Raw genomic sequence first — 22,681 nt, forward strand, 5'->3', positions numbered from 1 at the left:
TTCCCCCCTCACCCCCCAGGATATATGGGCTGGGGGAGTCTGGTTCCCGCTAATTTTGGGTAAGGGGAGGTGTGTGCTCTGTACCCCCCAAGCTCCCCCATTTCAGGGTCCCTCCATCCTCCTTCCCCTCACAGCCTCAGGCCACGCCCCTCCCAATGGCCGCGCCCCTTTTCCCTCCCCGCGTTCCCTCACTGCGCGGTGGCCTCTGGGGCTTGTAGTTTCCCCCTCCCTCACCACCCAGTATCTCGTAGCCCGGCGCCTCCATTCCCCAGCACTCCCTGCATAGCGCCCGCACAAACCGCTGGGAGTTGTAGTCCAGACACCCAGCCCACCCTGTTGTTGGCCCTGCCTGCTGAACTACAGACCCCGGCGTGCCGCGCGCAGCGGCGGCGGCGGAGCGGTGGAGCGGGGAAGATGGCGGCGGCGGGCGCGGGGGCCGGGCCCGGGCCCGGCGCGGGACCCTCGGCCGGCGCCGGTGCGTCCAACCCGCGCAAGTTCAGCGAGAAGATCGCACTGCAGAAGCAGCGGCAGGCGGAGGAGACCGCGGCCTTCGAGGAGGTCATGATGGAGATCTGCTCCACACGGGTGAGGACGGGCCGCCGCGCCGGATGCGCCGCGGGGCGGGGGGGGGCCGGGGCGGAGGAGCCGTGAGGGGCTGGGGGGGACCGGGGCTGAGGGGGTGGGGGGGCCGGGGGAATCATGAGGGGCTGAGGAGGGTCTCGAGGAGCTGGCGAGGGCCGTGATTTGGGGGGTCGTGAGGGGACGGGGGGGCGAGGCTGTGGGGGAGGCTGGAGGGGTCGTGAGGGGATGGGGGAGCCTGTGAAGAATTTGGCGAGAGGGTTAGAGGGGACTAGGGAGGCTGCGACGACGTTGGGGGGGAGTTTGAGGGGTCGAGGGGTGCTCTGGAGAATTTGCGTTGGGGGTAGAAGGGTCCACGGGGGGGCTCTGAAGGGTTTGGAGGGTGTTGGAGGGGTTGGTGGGGCTGGGAGGATTTTGGGGAGGGGGTCAGGGGATTCCAGGGTGGGGGTCCCGGTGGATCCCGGCGTGTCCCGCGTGCCGGCGCCGCTTCCGAGCGCAGCTCCCGGAATTGGGGTGGGAAGGATCCCCGATCCTTCGGATCCCACCTCGTGTTCCCTCCGCGGAGCTCCGGGCTCTGTCCCCGTCCCCGGGGACTCCAGGGATCATTCCCGGATTCTGCGGGATCCGGCGGATGCTTCATCCTGGGAGATGCTCGGGCTGAGCTTGGCTGGATCCTGGGAGCTGCTCCTGGGATGGGATCGGGGATAATTCCCACCCAGCAGCTCCGGGAAGGGCGAATGCTGGTCCCGAGGGCTGCTCGGAGCGATCTCAGGGTTTCGGGAAGGCCGGGAATCCAAACCTGCTTTCGGGAGGAGCTGGTCAGGAATTGCCTCCCGAAACCTGTGGGAATTTCGTGTCCACGATCCCAGGGTTTGGTGGAATTTGGTCCTTCCCAGCAAAACTGCGGGATGGAGGAGTGAGGATGCAGAGTGTGGAATTCGGGGGGACACGGAAAGGCTCTTCCAGGGGATGGGGGCAGCTCTGTCCCTGGGAAGATCCAGGGAATCCAGAGCTTTCAAAAGCGGGAATTTTTGGGTTGGAGAGTCCCGTGGCTCCCCGGCTCTGCGGGGACCATCTGGGATGTCACAGTGACAGGGACATCCTTGGAGAATTCTGGGGATGGGCTGGAGCTTTCTGTCCGTTCCTGGGGAGTCCAGGAATGGGGTGGAGCATCCTGGAGGGTTTGGGAATGGGCCGGATCCTCCGCCGTGCTTCCATCCCCGGGGATTTTGGGAATGGGCCGTGTTTGCAGAGCAAACAGCTGGTTAATGTGCAGCAGGGGCAGCGGGACTGTCCTGATCCCTGCCTGGAATCGTTCCTCTGGGAATTCCTTCCCCGATCCCTCTCCGGGATGGCTCTTCCGGGGTCTGTGTGGGACCCGCAGCCCCCCGAGCTTTGCTCCGTGCTTCCTGGAGTTTTTCCCGGCTGTTTCTGAGCTGCTCCCGGATTCCAGGCTCCCGCAGGGATCCTGGCTCGGAGCTCGCAGCGCGATCCCAAGACCTTAAGCCCCAGCGCAGCTCCGGGCACTAATCCCGCCAGCTGCTGCCTAAATCTCCCGGTTTTTGGGTTGTTTTCCTTGTTTTTCCCTCTGGATCTGGATCTCTATGGTTTTAACGCTCAGGAATTTGGTGTTTCCCGTTTCTCAGCTGTTTTCTGGGCTTCAGCTTCTCTTTCCCTGCGGCTTCTCCAGGCAGCAGCTCTTGGATCTACCCAGGGACCCCCAGAGGGAAAGGGGATGGGTTGAGATCAGGGAAGTGCGCATTGGGAGTGGAGAATCATCATTTGATCAGGGAAATTCTGCTCCAGGATGAGGGGATTGGGCCATGCTCTGGTGCTGGAGGGGTGCTGGAGGCTGTTCCCTTTCCTGGGGCTGTGAGATCCCAGCTCTGGGGTGTTTTCCTGGGATCCCATTATCTCCCTCTGTGCTCTGCTGTGACTCCTTCCCCCGGCCTTGAGTCCCCGTCCGTGCTGGAATCTCCGGGATGGCCTTGGCGTGGATGAGGTGCCCGCTGGAAAATCCCTCTGGATCCGTGTGGATGGGCTGGCCCTGGAGCCTGTCCGGGACAGGGAGAACGCGGGGGCTGCCGGGCTCAGCCTCTGCTCCGGGAATGTGGAACAGGGATCCCCTCTCCGGGATCCTGACCCTCACCCATCCCGCTGTGGAGCGCCGGGATTGTTCGGATCCGATCACCGTGGGGAGCCGTGCTGTGTGGGATGGGGAGCCAGGGGGCTGTGTTTGAGGGGCCCTGGACACCCCAAGGCCCCCCTGACGTGTCCCCCCACCGTGTCCCCCCCAGCTGCAGGCGCAGAAGCTGCGGCTGGCCCACAGCCGGGGGCCCTTCTACAGCGGCTCCCTGCCCAACGTCAACCAGATCGGCACCGGCGTTCCCGAATTCCAGGTGATCCACGGCGGGGATTCGAGGGGGAGCTGGTCCTGAGCCCCTTTCCTGGCTGGGCTCACCCTTCTTCTGTCCTGAGCCCTTTCCCAGGTGTGCTCACCTGTCCCCCCCCCCCTCCCCAGGGTCCGTCTCCGCTGGACTCCACGCGGAGCACGCGGCACCACGGGCTGGTGGAGCGTGTCCAGCGGGACCCCCGGCGGATGATGTCCCCCCTGCGCCGCTACGTCCGGCAGATATCCTTTGTCCCGTGTCCCCAGCGCTGTCCCGGCCCTCCCGCCCTTCCCCAGGCATTTGGGAGCCCCCCCAAACTCTCCGTGTGGCCCTTAACGAGCCCCCCACATCGACAGCTCTCCCTATGGACCCACGTACCTGTCGCCTCCGCCCGAGCCCAGCTGGAGGAGGTAATTCCCTGCTTTCCCTGCATCCCGGCTGCCTGGTCCCATCCCGGAGGTTTTGGGGGTGGAAGAGGCTCCAGGGAAGCGCTAGGGGAGGGTCTCTCACATTCTGGGATGGTCCCACAAAGTGGGGGTTTGAGGAGGAATTTCGCCCAGGAAGACGGATCTGGCTGAGGGGAATCCACAGGGACTGGTGACAAATCCAAGCTCTGTCCCAGGATGGGGTGTGACAGCCATGGCCCTGTCCCCATCCCATGTCCCACGGCAGGGAATGGGGTTGTGGATCACTGAGGGGTGTCCTGCCTCCCCCATGGCTCCCCTGATCTCATTTTCTCCCTCCGCAGGACCATGCCCTGGAGCAATTTCCCGATGGAAAAAGGACATTTATTCCGGCTGCCCTCAGCTCTCAACAGGTAATGGATTGTTTGATTCCGTGTTCTCCCTGTCCCCAAGCCAGGCTCCAGCCCTTCCTTGGGACCCCTGGGGAGGAGGTGGCCCTGGGGACCCCCCTGGGGAGGAGGTGGCCCCCGACTCCCCCTCGGGGCCCCCCGCTGGAGGGGTCCCTGTTCTCCCCTGTGCCACAGCTGAACAATGTCCCTCTTTGTCACTCGCCCCAGCAGCCTTTTCCCAGCCCTTCCCTGCCCTCCTCCTCCTTGGAACAACTCACTGGGAACATCCCGGTGCCCCCAGCTCCTAAAGGGTCCCCAGGGGGGTCCCAGGGGGTCCCATTGTTCCCCCCCCCACTGAAGGGTGGTGGAGGAGATGGGAGTGGAGCCGGTTTAGGGGCACAGGGAGAGGCATCCCTGTGGGGAGGGGGCTCAGGAGTGGCAGGAGGGGCTGGGGGCTGTCAGTGGGGTGGGTGGTCCAGGCTCTTCTCCCCCGTTTCCAGGACGAATTCCGACTCGGCGCTGCACACGAGTGTGATGAACCCCGCGCCCCAGGACTCCTACCTGGGCCCCTCGCAGGCCGGGCCCCCCCCCGGCCGCCGTGCTGGTGAGCTCCCCCCGCACCCCCCGAGGGCTCTGGGGGGGCTCCCAGGGCAGCCCCCTCCCCTTTGTGCCCCCCCTGACCCTCCTGCTCCCACACAGGTTTCCTGGATGGGGACTCGGACAGCAAAGGTGAGCCTGGCCCCCAGCTGTGTCCCCAGGTGTTCTCTGTGCCGGGGGGCTCTGATGTCCCCCCCGAATCTGTGTCCCCCTCCTCTCTCTGACCCCCTGTCCCCTTCCCAGTGTTTCTTTTCCAAGTGCCTCCCATCGAAGAGAACTTCGATGACAACAAGCACTCGCTGAAGCCCTGGGACACCAAGAAGGTGGGTGGGGATGTCCCCCCGTGTCCCCCACCTGCTGCCCCCCACCCCTGTGGCCTGGCCTGGCCTCATTGCCGTACTTTAATCCCACAGCTCTCATCCTCCTCGGCCCGGCCACGCTCCTGCGAGGTCCCGGGAATCCAGTGAGTGCTGGGAGGGGCTGGGATGGGGAGGGGGATCCCAGGGAGGGGCTGAAGGTGGGCAAGGGGGACACTGGGGGACACTGGGCTCCTGCCCTGATCCTGTCTCTCCCCCCTCTCCCAGCATATTCCCATCCCCGGATCAACCTGCCAACGTGCCCCTCATGCCCTCGGCCCTCAACACGGGGGGGTCCCTGCCCGACCTGACCACGCTGCACTTCCCGTCCCCCCTGCCCACCCCCCTGGACCCTGAGGAGGCCCCGTACCCCCCCCTGAGCGGGGGCAGCAGCACCTCCAACCTGGCCACCACCATGACCCACCTGGGCATCAGCGGCAGCGGCGGCGTCGGGCTGGGCTACGACCCTCCAGGTGAGCCGGGACCCCCTCCCTGCACCGGGGGGCCACAGAGGATCCCAGGGCTGGGAACTGCTGTGGGGGACACAGGGAGCCTCCAGCCAGTGTCCAGCAAAGATGGGGATCCCTGGCCAGTGTGGGGGGACACAAAGACCCCCCCCCCCCCCCCAGGTGGTGTCCTGGGGTGGATGTGGCAGCAGTGGGCAGCTCCAGGAATCCCAGTCTGGGATGGAGCCTCGGCAGTCTGGGAGTGGGTGGGGATGGGGTCTGATGGATTTGGGGGTCCCGTGGGTGTGTGTGGGGGGGAGCACAGCTCCCACCCTCTTACCCTCCTGCTCTATGGGGTCCAATGGCGTTGTGGGTCCCATGGGAGCCTGAGGGGAGCCCGGCTCTCATTCCATGGGGTCTGACAGCGCCAGGGGTCTCACAGGGGTCTGGGAGGAGCCCGTCTCCCACCCCAGTGCCCCCTCACGCCGCTGTCCTGCTGCCCGGGGTGTGTGTCCATCCCTGTGTCTGTCTCCATCGTTTTGGTCGCTCCTCCTCCATCCCCCTCCATCCCCCGGGAGCCCCGCCCGGGCCGTCCCGGGGCTCGGGGCCGTGCTGGGGTAACGGTGCTCTCTGTTTTTGTCCCCACAGGACTCCCCTCACCTCTGCAGAGCTCCCTGAGTAACCCGTCCTTGCAGTCCTCCCTGAGCAATCCCAACCTCCAGGCCTCCCTGCGCAGCCCCTCTCTCCAGGCCTCCCTCAGCAACCCCTCGCTCCAATCCTCCCACAGCAGCTCCTCCATCCCCTCCTCTCTCTCCAACCAGTCCCTGCCTTCCTCCCTGTCCTCCTCGCTCTCCAACCCCTCGCTGCCCACGTCCCCCCGGAGCCAGCCCCTCCAGTCCTCGCCCAGCAACCCCAGCCTGCCCTCGGGGCTGGGAGGCTCCTTCGCGGCCACCTCGCCGCGCCGGCGGGTCCCGCTCAGCCCCCTGTCCCTGCCCGTGGCCGGCGACTGCAGACGGCAGCACCCCAAACAGTTCTCACCAACAATGTCACCCACATTGTCCTCCATCACCCAGGTACGCATCGTCCCCACGCTCCAGCGCCGCCGCCTCCTCCTCCTCCTCGGCCTCTTCCTCTTCTTTTTCCTCCTTTCTCCTCCTCCTTCTTATCCCCTTTCTCTTCCTTCTCCTTTTCCTCCTTTCCCCTTCCTCCTCCTCTTCCTCCCCTTCCTCCTGCTTCTCTTCCTCTTCCCTGTCCTCCTTCTTCTCATCCTTCTTGTGTTCCTCCTCTTCTTCCTTCTCTTTCTCCTCTTCCCCATCCTTGTCCTCCTTGCCCTTGTCTTGGATCTGTTCTTTGTCCTCTTCCTCGTCTTCATCCTCCTCCTCCTCGTCCTGCTTGTCCTCAACCTCCTCTCCGCTCCTCCTCCCCTTCACTTCTCGTCTCGTTTCCATCCTCATCTCACCCACACCCCAGGGCCCCCCGTCACCCCCACCCCCTCCCGTGCTCAGGGCCATTTTTTGGGGGGGGACCCCCGTGTCCCTCCCAGGCCCCCCCCTCCCCTCAGAGGGGACCCCAGCCCGCCCTGGGTCCGGGTGCCACCGTGGCCCCGTGAGTCCGGGGGTCTCAGGGACCCCTCCCACTGCCGGTGCCGGGGGGGCTGGGGGAGCCCCCCACTCTCGGGGGTCCAGCACTGATCTCCCCCTCCCCTCTGTCTCTGCAGGGCGTCCCCCTGGACACCAGCAAGCTGCCGGCGGAGCAGCGGCTGCCGCCGTACCCCTACGGCCAGCCGGGAATGCTGCTGGGCTCCCAGCCCCCTCCGCGGGCCCCCGCGCCCCCTCCGCGCCCCTACAACCCCCCCTACCCCCCCGGCACCGCCCTGGGGCAGCCCCTGGCACAGCCCCCCGGCGACTTCGGCCTGGGCAGCGTGAGTGGGGGGGACACGGGGGGACATGGGGACCCCTCGGGGGGGACATGGGGATGGAGATGGGGACCCCTCTGGGGGGATATGGGGATGGGAATGGGGATGGGGACAAGGACCCCTCTGGGGGGACATGGGGACAGGGACCCCTCTGGGGGGATATGGGGATAGGGACCCTGCATGGGGCCATGGGGTTGGGGACCCTTCAGGAGGGTCCTTTACAGGTGGGACATGGGGTCAGGGGACCCTGCATGGGGCCATGGGGGTGGAGACCCTCTGTGGGGATATGGGGACAGGGGACCCTCTGTAGGGGTCTCTCCTCATGTGCCCCTCCCCGCAGCTGGAGCAGTTCGGGATCGGGGAGAGCCCCCCCGGGAACAGCGGAGGGTTCCCCGAGGACTTGGGGGCCTTGAGTTACCCCCCGAGCGAGGGGGGCTACGACCCCAACCCCAGCCTGAACCGCCCAAACCTGAGCAACTGCAGCCGCCACGGCCCCATCCCCAACATCGTCTTCACAGGTGGGGGCTCCGTGGGGGAGCTGGGGGGCTCTGGGGTGGCACCAGAGGGTCCATGGGGTGTTCTGGGGGAGCTCTGAGGTGGGACCAGGGGGTCCCTGGGGTAGCACAGGTGGGTGGGTGGGCTGTGGGTTCTGTAGGGTGGCACAAGGGGGGTGGGCTGGGGGCTCGGGGGGGTCCTTAGGGTGTCACGGGGGGGGTGTTTGGGCCATCCCGGGGCCGTGCTCACCCCCGTGTCCCCCCCTCACCCTTCCCCGCAGGCGATTCCCCCCCGGGGCTGTCGAAGGAGATCGCCACGGCGCTGGCGGGGGTCCCGGGCTTCGAGGTGGAGGGGGGGTCTCTGGGGGGGCTGGGGGGTCTGGAGGAGGAGCTGCGCATCGAGCCCTTGACGCTGGACGGGCTGAGCATGCTGAGCGACCCCTGCGCGCTGCTCACCGACCCCGCCGTCGAGGATTCCTTCCGCTCCGACCGCCTGCAGTGAGCCCGGGGGGGCCCCGGCGCCGCGCCCCCCCCGCCATCCCCGCCCCCCGGCCCCGCCGCCCGCTGCGCTCCCGCTGAAACCGCGGGAAAACGCCGGGAAAACGCCGGGAAAACGCCGGGAATACCCCGGGAATACCCCGGGAAAGGCGGGCACGGGCTGCGATCCGGGCGCCCCAAACGCGGCTGGAAGGGGCCCAGCAAGCCCGGGGGGGTCCAAGCGCTGCGACGCCCCCCTCCCCAAATTCCCACCTCCAGACCCCAGCGGTTGCTGTTCCCCCGGGAAAACCCTGGAAAAAGTGGGTGGGGGGCTCCGGCCCCACGGACCCTCCCAACTGTTGCTGTCAAGGGCTCTGACTGCGTCCAGTGAGCCCGGGGGGGCCCTCGGCCACGACCCCTCCCCAATTCCCGCTCTGGGACTGCCCCTCCAGGCACTGCTGTCCCAGGAAAGCGCGGGGAAAATTGGGGAGGGGGTTCCTGTCAAGGGACCTTCTGCTCCATCCCACTCCAGCCAGGCTGGGGGGGGGGTCCCCAGCACCACGAGCCCCCCCCAGTTCCCCCCCCTCCAGTCCCCACCGGGGCCACCTCGGAGCCGGGAAAATTGGGGAGGGAGAGACAATCTAGGCACCCCACACCCCCCAAAACCAAGCCTGGGGGGCTCCACCCAGCGCCCCTCCCCTAATTCCCACCCCCAGACCCGACCAGGCACTGTTCTCCTGGGAAAACCCTGGGAAAAAATTGGGGAGGGGGAGCAATCCAGGCACCCCCCGGCCCCCCAAAAACCCCGGCCGTGGGGTCCCGGCCCCCCTCCCCCGGGGTGGCTGTACATAACCCCGTAGGTAGAGACCCCCGGGGGGGCTGGGGGGGCCGCTTCTGCCTTTTACTTTATCATTTTTCCGGCTAATCATCATGTTTAAGGAGAAATCCCGCTCCCCCCCATTATGTACCCCCAGCCTTCCCTCCCCCCCCCCAAATTACCCAGCTGCCGGGGACGTGTAGAAAGCACTTGTAACTTTGCCCCCCCCCCAAAATTGCCCTCCCGAGGGAGCACGGGGGGGGCCCGTCCGCGGGTGGGGGGCCCTGGGCCCCCCCCGGAGGGAGCCAGAGTGATTTATTATTATTATTATTTTTTAAAATATATTCTATGTTAATTAAATCCCCCCCGTGCCAGTGTGTGGTTGATTTAGCGGGGGGTTCCGAGGGGGGGGGGTTCAGCTCCTCCGGCAAGGGGTCCCCCACATTCCTTGGAAGCTCCTTGAGTTTTCTGAGGAGGGTCGGAGGGGTCTCCTGCGGGTTCTGGCAGTTTCTATGCGATCTGGAGGGTCCTGGGGGGGATTTCGGGGGTCCTGGGGGGGGGGGCGGTGTCCCCCGGCGGCTTGCCGAGTCCTCCGGGCCGGCAGGGGGCGCTGTCGCGGGAGGGGCCGGGCGGGCGCGCGGTCGCGGCCCAGCCGAGCCCAAAGACGCGGCCCCGGCCCGGCCCGGCCCGGCCCGCAGGTACCGGGGGGGGGGGCGGATCCGGGGGTACCGGGCCGGGGGGCCCGTGGGGATGCGGGGGGGATTCAGGGCCGGGTCTGCGGCCTGCGAGGCCGGGGGAAGGACCCGGGCCGGGTGTGGGGCCTGTGGGGCCGCTGTGGGGGAATCACTGGGGGGCACACGGGGATGGGGACCCCGCCCGGCGGGGAGGCACCGGGGCGGGCGTGGGGACGGGGAACCCTCCGGAGGCGTCACCTGGAGGGACACGGGGACAGAGCACCCTCCGGGGGGGTCACCGGGGGGGACACGGGGATGTGGGACCCTGCCAGGCCCTCCGCAGGAGGTGACCCCCCCCAGGCAGGGGCTGTCACTGTCCCCAAGGGGGTCTGACCCCCGTCTGAGGGGGTGTCACTGCTCCCAGGGACTGTCACCCCTCGCTCCCGGGACCGTGACCTCCGTACCGGGGGTGCCGTGCCGGGGTCACGGTGCCAGCCCGGTGTCCCTGCGGGGTGTCCGCGCTGGGGTCGCGGCCGTGTCGCCCCCCCGGTGTGGGGGGGACCGGGGTGACGTGGGCGCTCCGGGCCTGGCGCCGTTTCCTTCCCCTTTCCTGCTCACCCCCGTCCTCCGGCCCCGGCGGCTCCAGGGACTCCCCGTGGGCAAGCTGTGGGCAAGCTGGGGACAGGGAGGGGTGTCTGGGGACACCGGGGGGGGCTCTGGGGACGGGGTGGGGACGGGACTTTGGGGACAGAGCGTGCTGTGGGGACCGGGGATGCTGGGGACAAGGAGGGGGCACAGGAAGGGACCGGGTCCCCAAAGCAGGGGCGCAGCCCCCAAACCAGGGGTGCCTCAGGAGGGAGGGTTCCTTCCTCCGAGCGTTGCCGAGGGGACCTGCCCGTGCTTGGGGGAGGGTGGCTGGAAGGTTTGGAGGGTCCCCGTGTCCCACGGCGTGACCGGAAAACTCCTCCCTTCCTGTGCCCTGGTGGCATGGCCCGTGTCCCCGCAGATGCTGTGACAGCCATGTCGGACGAGAAGCCCCCGCAGCTCGTGGATTACTTCGTGGTGGCCGGGCTGGCGGAGGCGTCGCGGGCTCTGGAGGAGGAGCAGCAGCCGCGGCCGGCGCGGCCCGGGGAGCCCATCACGGACGTGGCCGTGATCATCCGCTCGCAGGGCGAGGAGGTGCCCCAGGGCTTCACGTGCATCGAGACCAGCACGTCGGGACATCCCGTGGAGCTCAACGCGGGGCTGCTCAACAACCCCCAGATGTTCCTGTGCTACAAACGCGGGAGGGACAAACCCCCCCTCATCGAGCTGGGGTGAGTGTGGGGAGCCCCCCAGTCCTGCTCCGGGTCACAGCAGCCCCGTGGGGTGCTCCAGACTGGGGGGAAGAGTTTGGGAAGCTGGGAGGTGCTCCTGGCGTTCCTCTCACCTCTCTCCCCGCTCAGGGTTCACTATGAGGGCAAGGACCGCCCCAAGCCGGGCTACCAGATCCTGGACACCACCCCCTACAGCCGCTCGGCCAACCTGGCCGCGGGCTCCCCGGGCCACCAGCGCACCTTCCTGACGTTCCGGCGTGCGGCCGAGCCCCCGGGCCACCACACGCTGGGGGTCACCGACATCTGCCTGGTGATCCCCAGCAAGGGCGAGAGCACCCCCCACACCTTCTGCCGCGTGGACAAGAACCTCAACACCAGCATGGTGGGTTTGGGGGGTCCCTCTCACCGCCCCCCCCCGGTGCTGCCCAGCCCCTGCTGATCCCCAAATCCCCCATCCCTCCTTGCAGTGGGGCCCCGCGTTGTTCCTGTGCTACAAGATCGCCGTGGCCAAGGACAACACGCTGGTCTACGAGGCAGGTGGGGACCTCGGGCTGGGGGTTCTGGGCACCCTTAGGGGAAGCCAGAGTTGTTTGTTGTCACTATTAGTCTTAAAAATATTTTCTGTGTTAATTAACCTCACCCAGCTGGCGTGAGGCTGAGGTGGGGGAGCACAGGGTGGGGGCTCTCAGCTGCCCCAGCACCCCTGGGCGGGCCTTGCCAGGCTTCTGGGGAGGGAGGGGTGACAATGGGGTTCCTTACTGGGAAGTGTGGCATCCCTTACTGGGGTGACAATGGGGTCTCTTACTGGGGATGGGGGGCAATTGGGTTTCCTGTTGGGGGGAAGTTTTGAGGGGAGATTTTGTGGAGCTGTGGGCACTCACGTGGTAGCCCCCTCCTCACTGGGGTGGATGAGATGACCTGGGGGGCTGATCCCCAGGCCATTTGTCCATCTGTCTGTGTGTCCGTGTGTCCGTGCAGGGCTGCTGAGCCGCTACCCCGAGCAGGACAGCGAGTCCTTCCCACTGCCTGAGTCAGTGCCCGTGTTCTGCCTGCCCATGGGGGCCACCATCGAGAGCTGGCCCGTGGGCACCAAGTACCCCCTGCCCGTCTTCTCCACCTTCGTCCTCACCGGCGCCTCGGGGGACAAGGCACGGCGGCACAGGGGGCTGGGGGGGTGTGGGATGGGGGTCCTCGGTGCCATGGGAGGGGCTGGGTCCCCAGGTCTCAGCACCCCAGAGTTGTGGGAGCAGGATCCCCGAGTGCCAGGGGTTCCCAGCCCTCCTGGGAGCGGGGTCCTTGAGCCCGGGGTGCCCTGACAGCCCTGGTGGGAGCGGGATCCCCGGTTCCCGGGCTCCCCAGCCCTTGTGAGAGCGGGATCCCCAGTGCCAGGAGTTCCCAGCGCAGGTGTGAGCAGCATCCCCGTGCCCAGGTGCCTTGACAGCCCAGGTGGGAGCATCATCCCCGTGCCCAGGTGCCCTGACAGCCCCGCCCCGCAGGTGTACGGCGCTGCCATCCAGTTCCACGAGGCGTTCCCGCGGGAGCGGCTGTCGGAGGCGCAGGCGCTGCGCCTGGGGCTGCTCAGCGTGGTGGACCGGCGGCCGGTGCCCGGGCGCTCCCTGCACACCCGCAAGAGCATCTGCGTGCTGTCGCACTGGCCTTTCTTCGACGTCTTCCGCAAGTTCCTCATGTTCATCTACCGCTACTCCATCTCGGGCCCCCACGTGCTGCCCCTGGAGACGTGAGCGCGGACAAGGGGGGGCTCCGGGGGGGGCGGGGGCCCGCGGCGACCGCGCCTCTGACGGGGCCGCTCCGCCCGCAGGCACATCTCGCACTTCATGCACAACGTGCCCTTCCCGTCCCCGCAGCGCCCGCGGATCCTGGTCCAGGTGAGTCACCTGTGGGGGGTGACCCCCAGGCCAGCGCAGCGTGTCCCTGTGTCCCTCACCATCACATCTGCGTGTCCCCACAGATGTCCCCATATGACAGCCTGCTGCTGTGCCGGCCCGTGTCCTCCCCGCTGCCCCTCAGGTAGGGCCGGGGGTGCTGCCGTGGGGGTGGGACAGGTGGGGAGGGGGCTGTGGGTGACCGGGTGATGTCCCCCCTCCCCGCAGCGGGGCCAGTTTCCTGACGCTGCTGCAGAACCTGGGCCCTGACAACGCGGTGGCACTGCTGGTGGCCGTCCTGACCGAGCAGAAGCTGCTCATCCACTCCCTGCGCCCCGACGTCCTGACCAGCGTGGGCGAAGCCCTGGTGGCGGTGAGTGACCGCAGGGGACACTGCGGGGACACTGTGGGGACACACCGTGCTGGGGATCCCGGTCCCACAGCGCTGGGGATCTGTGGCACTGGGGATCCCTGTCCTGCGGTGTTGGGAGCACTGATCCCATAGTGCTGGGGAGATCCCCGTTCCACACTGCCGGGGATCCCCGTTTTGTGGTGCTGGGGACTGTTGTGCCCAGGACCCCGATCCCACAGGACTGGGAATCCCGGTCCTGTGGCATTGCTGATCCTGGTCCCACAGCTCTGCAGACCCCATCCCGCGGGGCTGGGTCCCCTCCATCCTGCCTGGCGGGGGCCCCGCCGTGCTGACCACCCTCGTCCTGTCCCCAGATGATCTTCCCCCTGCGCTGGCAGTGCCCCTACATCCCGCTGTGCCCGCTGGCGCTGGCTGACGTGCTGTGTGCCCCCGTGCCCTTCATTGTAGGCATCCACTCCAGCTACTTCGACCTCTACGAGCCCCCCCGCGACGTCATCTTCGTCGACCTGGACACCAACACCATTTTCCAGTGAGTGTCCCCGGTGGGGAGCGTGGGGTTGGGCTGTGCTGGGGGGTCCCGGGGGGGTCCCAGGGGGTCCCGCCCTGCCCTCGTGTCTGTGTCCCCAGGAGTGAGGAGAGGAAGCTGCTGTCGCCCCGCGCGCTGCCCCGCCGGCCCTGCAAGGTGCTGCTGGCCTCGCTGCACAGCCTGTCCCAGCAGCTGGATGAGCGTGAGTGGGGGTCCTGGGGGTGTCCCGAGGGGTCTGGGGGTGTCCCGGAGGTCCTGGGGTTGTCTCAGGGGATCCTGGGTGTCACTGCATCCCCCACCTCTGCTGTTACAGAATCACGGAATAGCCCAAATTGGGGTCAAAGACACCCTGAATTCCCCCCCTGCCTGGGAGCGTTTTCCAAGCAGGATCAAAACTTCACTCCCTCTTTCCCTGGGCGTTGGTTCACAACCATTCCACGTCCAACCATTCCCATTCCCACCCCGGGGCTCTGCGGCCCGGCCGGTCCCGGTGCCGACGCTTGTCCCGCCGTGTCCCCGCAGTGCTGAGCGCGCCGGGCGAGGAGGAGCCCCCGGAGCTGGTGCTGAGCGACGCGGAGGCCGCGGGGGCTCGGCGGGCACAGCTGGAGCTGGAGGCTCGGGCGGCGTTCCTGCGTTTCATGGCCTGCGCCCTGCGCGGGTACCGCTCCTTCCTGCGCCCCATCGCGCCCGCGCCCGCCCCGGCCGGCCGTGATGCCGGCAGCCTCTTCGCTCTCCAGGGTGCGTGGGGAGCGGGGTCAACCCTGGGGGTCTTGTCCCAGCCAGTTCCATCTCATCCCCATCCCATCCCATCCTTTTCACTCTCCAGGGTGTGTGAGGAGCGGGGTCAACCCTGGGGGTCCTGTCCCAGCCAGTTCCATCTCATCCCCATCCCATCCCATCCCATCCCATCCCATCCCATCCCATCCCATCACATCCCATTCTCTTCGTGCTCCGGGGTGTGTGGGGAGCGGGGTCAATCCTGTGGGTCCTGTCCCAGCCAGTTCCATCTCATCCCCATCCCATCCCATCCTCTTTGCTCTCCAGGGTGCGTGGGGAGCGGGGTCAATCCTGTGGGTCCTGTCCCATCCCATCCCATCCCATCCCATCCCATCCCATCCCATCCCATCCCATCCCATCCCATCCCATCCCATCCCATCCCATCCCATCCCATTCTCTTCGTGCTCCGGGGTGTGTGGGGAGCGGGGTCAATCCTGTGGGTCCTGTCCCAGCCAGTTCCATCTCATCCCCATCCCCATCCCATCCTCTTCGCTCTCCAGGGTGTGTGAGGAGCGGTGTCAACCCTGGGGGTCCTGTCCCAGCCAGTTCCATCCCATCCTTATCCCATTATCCCGTTATCCCGTTATCCCGTTATCCCATGACCCCCGTGTCCTGCCCGTTCCCCAGGGTTCCTGCGCTCCCGGGAGCGGGCGTACCAGCGTTTCTACGGGCAGCTGCTGCGCACGCAGCTCTTCACGCAGTTCATCGAGGACTGCTCCTTCGCCAGCGACCGCGAGCCCTGCCTCGAGTTCTTCGACACCTGCGTGGACAAGGTGAGTCCCCGTGTCCCCTCCCCGTGTCCCTCACACCTGTGCCCACCCACGAGGTGTGTCCCCACCGCGCCCCCGCCGCCCCTCTCCAGGTGCAGGTGGACCTGGAGAAGCCCGAGGACACGCCCCTGATGGAGCTGGACGACCCCCGGGGTGGGGAGCACACGGTGTTCATCACCCCCCCGGAGCAGCCAGCGGGGCCGGATGGGGCTGAGCCCCCCGCACGCTACAGGTGAGACCCCCCCGGGCCCTCCCTGTTCCTCCCCCTCTCCCAGATTCCCTCACCTGTGCCCCTCCCCAGGTATGACGGGTTCCCCACGCTGCGCCCGGAGCTGTTGGAGCCCCCCCGGGACCCGCTGGTGGCCCAGCTGTGCCAGGCCCGGAGCAGCGCCCCGAGCAGCCCCGCCCCGCGCCGCACCAAGCAGGTGAGGGACAGCACCTGGGCACAGGGGTCCCCGTGAGCTGTGACACCTGCACAGGTGCCCGCCTGAGGGGCTCAGCACCCATTCCCTGACCGTCCCCGATGTCACCAGGAGATGAAGGTGGCCCAGCGGGTGGCCCAGAAGTCGTCGGCGGTGCCGGAGCTGTGGGCTCGGTGCCTGCTGGGTCACTGCTACGGGCTCTGGTTCCTGTACCTGCCCACCCACGTGCGCGCCGCCCCCGCCAAGCTCCGCGCCCTCCAGCTCGCCTACGACGTCCTGCGCAAGATGGAGCAGCACAAGGTGGTGCTGCCCGACGAGGTGGGTCAGGTTCTGGTCCAAATCCTCGTGGGAAAGGGGACCTGGTGCTGGGATGGGCAGTGCTGGACTCAACCTGGCCTGGAGGTGTCCAAGGAACAGCTGCTGAGGGGAGTGACGGGTGCTGTGTCCAGTTCTCAGCAGGGACAGTGAGGAGCACGTCCAGGGAAGGGGAAGGGGCTGGAGCAGCAGGAGGAGGGAATGGAGAACTCCTGAGGGAGCTGGAAAGGGGCTCTGCCTGGAGAAAAGGGGGATCGGGGGGACCCTGTGGCTCTGCACAACTCCCTGACAGGAGGAGAGGGAACGGCCTCAGGCCGGGCCAGGGGAGGCTCAGGGTGGACAGCAGCAGGAATTTCCGCATGGAAAGAGTGGTCAGGGATTGGAACTGCCCAGGGAGGTTTGGAGTTCCCATCCCTGGAGGTGTCCAAGGAATTCCTGGACGTTAGTCTGGCTGAGCAGGTTGGGCACGGGTTGGTCTCTGTGATCCCGGAGCTCTTTCCCACCTGGGACACCTGTGGGGTTCTGAGGGTGCAGTGGTGGCCGGGGGTGCCCCAGGCTGACGTGGAGGTGCCCCCCCAGGTGTGTTACCGGATCCTGATGCAGCTGTGCGGGCAGTACGGGGAGCCCGTGCTGTCCGTGCGCGTCCTGCTCGAGATGAAACGCGCCGGCATCGTCCCCAACACCGTCACCTACGGCTACTACAACAAGGTGACCCCCAGGGGTTACCCTGGCTGGGTGGGGGGTGGTCCTGGAGGTCCCCCGGCCACTCCTGACCCCCGTGTGTCCCCACCTGGCAGGCCGTGCTGGAGAGCAAGTGGCCGGCAGGGACACAAGGGGGGCGGCTGCGCTGGGCCAAGCTGCGGAACGTGGTGCTGGGGGCGGCGCAGTTCCGGCAGCCCCTGCGGCAGCGGCAGCGCCGGAGCGCGGCTGGAGACCCCCCAGGTGAGGAGCTGGGGGGAACAGGGGGGTGAGGTCACCCCACTCACAACCCCCCCCCCCCGTCCCCTCGCGGTGGGAATGGGGAGGGGGGATTCACCCGGGATTTTTGGGTGGCGGGTTCCTATGGGGGACTGGAAATGGGGAGGGGTCCGTCATCACTGTAATTTGGGGTTGGGAGAGTCCCAGCTGGGATTTGGGGTCACTGAGGGTCCCTGCCGGTGCTTTGGTGGTTCTTAGTGGATCGAGCCCCTCTGAATATCCGTGAGACCTGGGGGTGACCCCAGTGACCCCTGTCCCCTCCTGCCAGGGCCTGAACCCCTCTGGGGAGGGGGGGTTTTATGGGGTCAGGGGGGCCCTGTTCCCCCCAGGAATGGCAGCTTTGGGGGTGCTGCCGTCCCTGACCCCTCTGTCCCCCTCAGGTGGCCAAGCCCCCCCCGCCCCTCGCCCCCCTCTGCAGCGCCAGACCACCTGGGCAGGTCGGAGCCTGCGGGACCCGGAGCCGGGCCCGTCCCCGCGCCTGGTGAAGAGCGGCAGCCTCAGTTTCCCCGGGAGCTCCCGGGGAGAGGGCGAGACCCGGGCGGGGCCCCCCTTGCTCCCCGTGACCCCCACCCCGCCGCCCCCTCGCCCGCGGGGCCCCCCCGGCTCGGCCGACGGGAGCCTCTCGGACATCGGCACGGACGAGAGCGGCGGGGACGAGCCCGGAGCGGGTCCCGGTGCCGGTACCGGTGCCGGGGGGGTGACCCCGCGCCGGGGGCTGGCGGCCAAGCTGCAGCAGCTGCTGTCGCCCGGCAAGCGGCCCCCCCCGCGCCCCGCAGAGTCCCCCCGGGAGCCCCCCGGGACACGCCGGGGGTCGGAGCAGAGGGACGGGGACCCCCCCTCACGCCGCAGCCCCGCAGAGACCCTGCTGCGACCCCGGGAGCGCCCCGAGTCCACGGCGTCAGAGGTACCGGGGCTCTGAGTGTCACCCTGTGTCACCCTGTGTCACCCTGTGTCACCCTGTGTCACCCTGTGTCATCTCCCCTGACCCCCGTGTCCCTCCCAGAGCTCCGTGTCCCTGGGCAGTGAACTGGACCTGTCCGATGCCTCGGGGGGCAGCACCGGGGCCCCCAAATCCACAGAGCCCCCCATGGATGGGACAGCGGGGACGGAGCCCCCCGCCCTGGAGGTGAGAGAGGTTCGGGGGCAGAGCTCAGGTTTGGGGAGTCAGAGCCAAGCTCGAGGGGTTCAGAGCCCAGTTTGGGGGGGATCAGAGCTCAGGTTTAGGAGGTCACAGCCTAGTTTGGGGTCAGAGCCTAGTTTGGGGGGGGGTCAGAGCCCAGTCTGAGGCCATAGCCCAGGTTTGGGGGGTCAAATCCCAGTCTGGGGGGGTCAGAGCCCGGCTCAGGCCGCAGTGACCGCTGTCCCCCAGGTGCTGCTGTCCAGCTGCTCGCGCTGCCCGGGCTGTGCCGGGCTCGTGTTCGACGAGGAGCTCATGGCGGGCTGGACCTCGGACGACTCCAACCTCAACACCTCCTGCCCCTTCTGCTCCCGCTCCTTCGTGCCCTTCCTGAGCATCGAGATCCGTGACTTCCGGCAGCCCCCCAGGTGGGACCCCCGGGACACCCCCCCCGACAGCCTCGGGGACCCCCGTCCTCTGTGGGGACACCCCAATGTCCCACTGCCCTCCCCACGGTGTCCCCACGGTGTCCCCGACCCCACTCTTTGCTCCCCACCATCCCCCCCTCCTCCCATCCATCCATCCTCTGGGGACCCCCAAACCCCCCCCCCAGCGCCCCCCATTGCCGTGACCCCCCCCGTGTGTCCCGCAGCCCCCCCGGGGCCGGCCCGGTGCCCCCCTCCCCGCAGGGCCCGGTGCTCAGCGACCGCCGGCGCTGCCTCGAGCTGGACGAGACCCCCGAGCTGTGCAACGGCTGTGCCGACACCCCGGTACCGGGGGGACACCGGGGGTGGGGCTGGGGGGGGCTCGGGGGGGTGGGGAGGGGGGTTCACCCGGGATTTTGGGTGTGGGGGGGGTCCGTCATCCCTGTAATTTGGGGTTAGGACAGTCCCACCTGGGATTTGGGGTCACTGGGGGTCCCTGCTGGGGTTTTGGTGGCTCTGGGCTGGGCAGGGGGTCCCAAGTGTGTCCCACATGTCCCCAGATCCTGATGCATTACAGGGCTGGGCAGGGGGTGTCCCCCCTCTCTAATTTGGGGGTCCCAAGTGTGTCCCACATGTCCCCAGATCCTGATGCATTATAGGGCTGGGCAGGGGGTGTCGCCCCTCTCTAATTCGGGGGTCCCAAGTGTGTCCTCAGCTCCCAATCCTTCACAGGGCTGGGCAGGGGGTGTCCCCTCTCTCTAATTCGGGGGTCCCAAGTGTGTCCCCCCCCTCCTGCAGCCCCCGGGGCGCTGGGAGCGCGTGGCCTTCGCCTACCTGAGCCCGCTGGTGCTGCGCAAGGAGCTGGAGAGCCTGGTGGAGAACGAGGGCGGGGAGCTGCTGGCACGGCCCGAGCTCGTGGACAGCCACCCCATCATCTACTGGAACCTCGTGTGGTATTTCCAGCGCCTGGCCCTGCCCAGCAACCTCCCCCTGCTGCTGCTGGGCTCCCAGCACGCCCCCCGCGACCCCCAGGTGGGCTTTGGGGGGCAAACAGGGGCTGGGGGGGGGCTGTGAGGGGCTCTGGGGGTTCCTGCCCGGTGCTGACGCCCTCCCCAATTCCGTCCTGCAGCCCCCCGAGCCCTCCCGGGTCCGTGTGAGGCTCCTGTGGGATGTGCTGAGCCCCGACCCCGAGAGCTGCCCCCCACTCTACGTCCTGTGGAGGCTGCACAGTGCGTGGGGAGAGGGGGTGGGAATGTGGGAGTGGGATTTGGGAATGGGGATGGGAGTGTGGGAATGGGGATATGGGGATGGGGGTGTGGGAGTAGGGGTATGGGATTGGGGATGGGGACGTGGGAGTGGGGATGGGGATGTGGGAATGGGGATATGGGAGTGGGAGATGTGGGAATGGGGATGGGGATGTGGGAATGGGGATGGGGATGTGGGAATGGGGATATGGGAATGGGGATGGGGATGTGGGAATGGGGATGTGGGAATGGGGATATGGGAATGGGGATGGGGATGTGGGAATGGGGATATGGGAGTGGGAGATGCGGGAATGGGGGATATGGAGGGATGGAAGGAGTAGGGGAATGGCCAAGAGCAAAGAGGGGGATCCAGGACACCTTGGAGACCCCCAGGTAACATCCCTGGGGATTTGGGGACTCTGGGGTCACTCTGGGGTCACTCTTTGGGGTCTCCCAGGTAACATCCCCCCTCGGCTGCACCCCTGGGGACCCCCAGCTCCGCCGTTCTCGCTGACGTTCCTCGAGGCCCTGCTGAGCCACGTGGGGCTCAACGAGGTGCACAAAGCCATTGGGCTCTTCCTGGACACCCTGGCGGCGCCCGGAGCCCCCCGGACCCTGCACAGGTACGGAGAGACCCCCCGAATGCCCCGCAAATTCCCCCCAAATCCCCCCAAAATCCTCTCATGGCTCCTCCTGCAGGAGCATCTACCGGGAGCTGCTGTTCCTGACGCTGGCGGCGCTGGGCCGGGAGCACACGGACATCGGTGAGGGGCTCGGCCTGGGGGGGCACGGGGCTGGTGTTGGGGGGCTCGGGGATCCGGGGGGCTCGGGGGGAACACGGGGGGTGGCACAGAGGGACAGGGGGAACCGTGGGGGTTCAGAGCGCTCGGGGTGGGGGAGCTCAGGATGTTTTTGGGGTGGGGGCATGGGGGTCTGGGGCACTCCTGGGAGGACACTGGGGGGGTCTCAGGGGGCACAGGGCTGGAGTTGGGGGGGCTTGGGAGGGAGACATGGGGGTCCAGGGGGCTCAAAGGGGGGACATGGGAGGTCAGGGAGGAACCGTGTGGGTTCAGATTGCTCAGGGAGGGAGCTCAGGGTGTGATCAGGGTGGGGGGCATGGGGGTCTGGGGCACTCCTGGGGGGGTCTCAGGGGTTCCGGGCTGACCCCCTGTCTCTCCCCCCCCCCTCAGCCGCCTTTGACCGCCGGTACCGCTCGGCGCTGGGCAAGCTCGGGGGGGCTCTGGGCCGGGACGAGCTGCGGCGGCGGCGGGCGCAGCCCCCCAGCGCCAAAGCCACCGACTGCCGCCGCACCTTCGGGGCCCCCCCCGAGTGCTGAGCGGGGAACGGGACCCCACCCCCGGGCAGGAGACCGGGAAACGGGACCCCCATCCCCCCCCCCGAACTCCAGGATACCCCAAATGCTCCAGGGTGGGAGAAGGAAACCCCCCAGTATTAGACAGGACCTCCCCCCCTGGGGGAACGACCCCCCCCCCAGGGTCCCCCCAAAGTGTGACAGGGACCCCCTGAGTGTCAGGGGAGGGCCGAGGTGGGCAAGGGACCCCCAGGACCACCCTCAAATGCTCCAGGGTGGGGAGAAAGGGACCCCCGGCAACCCCCAGGCTCACGACGGGTTTTATATGTCAGTGTTAATATATTTTTATTTATTTATTCATCCTCCCCAGAGTGAGAGCGCGGGTGGGACGTGCAGGGGCGGCTCTGGGTGTTTCCCCCTCCTCATTTTTTGCCTCGGTTCTCACCCAGGAGGGCTGGGGGTGGATTTTTTCCCCCCTCAGGTGGTGACAGGGCAGCTGGGGGGGCTCTGGGTTTGTCCCCCCCATCATCTCCAGCCCTTCCGCGCCCCCCGGGGGGGTTTGGTGGCCATTGGGAGGGGGTTCGGGGCCGCCCCCTCCCCTTGCACTGTGCAATAGCAGCCCCCGCCCCAGGGGCCTGTAAATAAAAGCTGCTGCGGTATTTTCCTCGCTGCCTCCAGGGTGATTTTTTTTTTTAGTGGAGGAGGGGGGGTCTAGGGGTGCGGAACCCCCCAGGGGTGGCGATGAGGGGGGAACTGAGGCCGTGTCCGCCATCTTCGACCCTGGCACGGCCGGGGCGCTGCCCTCAGGCCGCCATCTTGGATCCTGGCACGGGCCATGAGGCCTCGCGGGCGCCGGGCCCTGCTCGCTGCCGCCCCGCCGGGCCTGGGGGCGTGCGGGGGCTCTGCCCGGTGCCCGCGGAGCCAGGACCACCCTCGGAGGCAAGCGCGGCCTCGCACCGGCGCCACGTGCGGCGGAACCGGGCCGGTATCGGGCCCGGGGCCGGTACGGCGGCCGCAAGGGGCCAAATCTCCCTCCCGGGCCGGGAGAGAAGTCGCGCGCCGCCACCGCGCGCCGCCCGCGATACCCGGATGCTCAGACCCGGGGACCCATTAAAGGCGCCCCGCGGGGAAGCTCGGCGCGTTGCCATTGGTGCAGCGAGACGTCAATCATTGCTAAGGCATCCAGTAAAAGCCGGAAGGGGGGCTAAGAGCGGATGGCAGCGATGCAATTGGTGACACCGGGTGCCTGTCAAAGCGCCGCACCAATGGGCGTCGCGGCTGGGGTCGGGAGGCGGGGCGGGCGCGGCGGCGGCGGCGGCCAATCAGCGGCATTGTTTGTGGTGGTGCCGGTTGCGCTCGGCGGCGGCCGCGTCTGCTCCGCCCGCCCGGCCCGGGACCCCCGGGACCCCCCCGGGACCCGCCGGGATCCGCCGGGAATCCACCGGGAAACGCCCGGAAACGCCGGGAACCCGCCGCGATCCCCCGCGACCCCCGAGCCAGGTGAGGCCTGCGGGGGCGGCGGGGCCGGGCCCGGCGGGGGCGGGGCAGGGCCTGGTTGAGGGGGGGGGCGAGACCCGGGGGATGGGGGGGAATTTTGGGGCGGCTGAGGGCGGATTTTGGGGGGGCTGAGGGGCGATTTGGGGGCGCTGCGGGCAGAGGCAGAGCCCGAGGGGTTGCGGGCGATC

The 22,681-nt window shown here is 68.0% G+C and overlaps 2 protein-coding genes across 4 annotated transcripts; both read left to right on the forward strand.

Annotated features, from left to right (window-relative positions):
• The first annotated feature begins 243 nt into the window (after positions 1–243).
• CRTC2 (CREB regulated transcription coactivator 2) lies at positions 244–9,224 on the forward strand. Of its 3 annotated transcripts, XM_088154695.1 has the most exons (14): positions 244–585; positions 2,877–2,978; positions 3,101–3,211; positions 3,318–3,379; positions 3,718–3,786; positions 4,263–4,366; positions 4,462–4,491; positions 4,603–4,682; positions 4,773–4,822; positions 4,944–5,188; positions 5,810–6,234; positions 6,879–7,082; positions 7,417–7,594; positions 7,852–9,224. In XM_088154695.1, the coding sequence occupies exons 1-14, from the start codon at positions 415–417 to the stop codon at positions 8,070–8,072; spliced, it is 2,052 nt and encodes a 683-aa protein (XP_088010821.1). In that variant the 5' UTR covers positions 244–414; the 3' UTR covers positions 8,073–9,224. The 3 variants fall into 3 exon arrangements, with proteins under 3 accessions (XP_088010821.1, XP_088010822.1, XP_088010823.1); XM_088154696.1 differs by lacking the exon at positions 5,810–6,234; XM_088154697.1 differs by lacking the exons at positions 6,879–7,082; positions 7,417–7,594; positions 7,852–9,224 and having other exon boundaries at positions 5,810–6,853.
• Positions 9,225–10,280: 1,056 nt separating this feature from the next.
• On the forward strand, positions 10,281–21,660 carry DENND4B (DENN domain containing 4B). Its single transcript, XM_088154694.1, has 26 exons — positions 10,281–10,854; positions 10,984–11,236; positions 11,322–11,391; positions 11,833–12,002; positions 12,351–12,592; positions 12,674–12,740; positions 12,824–12,882; positions 12,966–13,110; positions 13,464–13,639; positions 13,738–13,838; positions 14,159–14,374; positions 15,041–15,186; positions 15,276–15,415; positions 15,485–15,608; positions 15,717–15,923; positions 16,500–16,628; positions 16,718–16,862; positions 17,279–17,802; positions 17,902–18,024; positions 18,268–18,443; positions 18,668–18,785; positions 19,239–19,472; positions 19,570–19,669; positions 20,142–20,307; positions 20,384–20,448; positions 20,875–21,660. Exons 1-26 carry the CDS (start codon positions 10,526–10,528, stop codon positions 21,018–21,020), a joined length of 4,371 nt encoding a protein of 1,456 aa, XP_088010820.1. The 5' UTR covers positions 10,281–10,525; the 3' UTR covers positions 21,021–21,660.
• The last annotated feature ends 1,021 nt before the right edge of the window (positions 21,661–22,681 follow it).

Source organism: Sturnus vulgaris, chromosome 31 (genome assembly GCF_052056855.1).
Source record: "Sturnus vulgaris isolate bStuVul1 chromosome 31, bStuVul1.hap1, whole genome shotgun sequence".
Lineage (NCBI taxonomy): Eukaryota > Metazoa > Chordata > Aves > Passeriformes > Sturnidae > Sturnus > Sturnus vulgaris.

Bases quoted from the DNA above. Each gene is read 5' to 3' on its own strand.
- DENND4B (XM_088154694.1), top strand. From the start codon at position 10,526: ATGGCCCGTGTCCCCGCAGATGCTGTGACAGCCATGTCGGACGAGAAG. The intron at 13,111-13,463 runs GTGAGTGACCGC...TCCTGTCCCCAG, and splicing joins TGGGCGAAGCCCTGGTGGCG to ATGATCTTCCCCCTGCGCTG. The intron at 16,863-17,278 runs GTGAGGAGCTGG...TGTCCCCCTCAG, and splicing joins CGCGGCTGGAGACCCCCCAG to GTGGCCAAGCCCCCCCCGCC.
- CRTC2 (XM_088154697.1), top strand. From the start codon at position 415: ATGGCGGCGGCGGGCGCGGGGGCCGGGCCCGGGCCCGGCGCGGGACCC. The intron at 2,979-3,100 runs GTGATCCACGGC...CCCCCTCCCCAG, and splicing joins CCGGCGTTCCCGAATTCCAG to GGTCCGTCTCCGCTGGACTC. The intron at 3,212-3,317 runs ATATCCTTTGTC...CGAGCCCCCCAC, and splicing joins TGCGCCGCTACGTCCGGCAG to ATCGACAGCTCTCCCTATGG.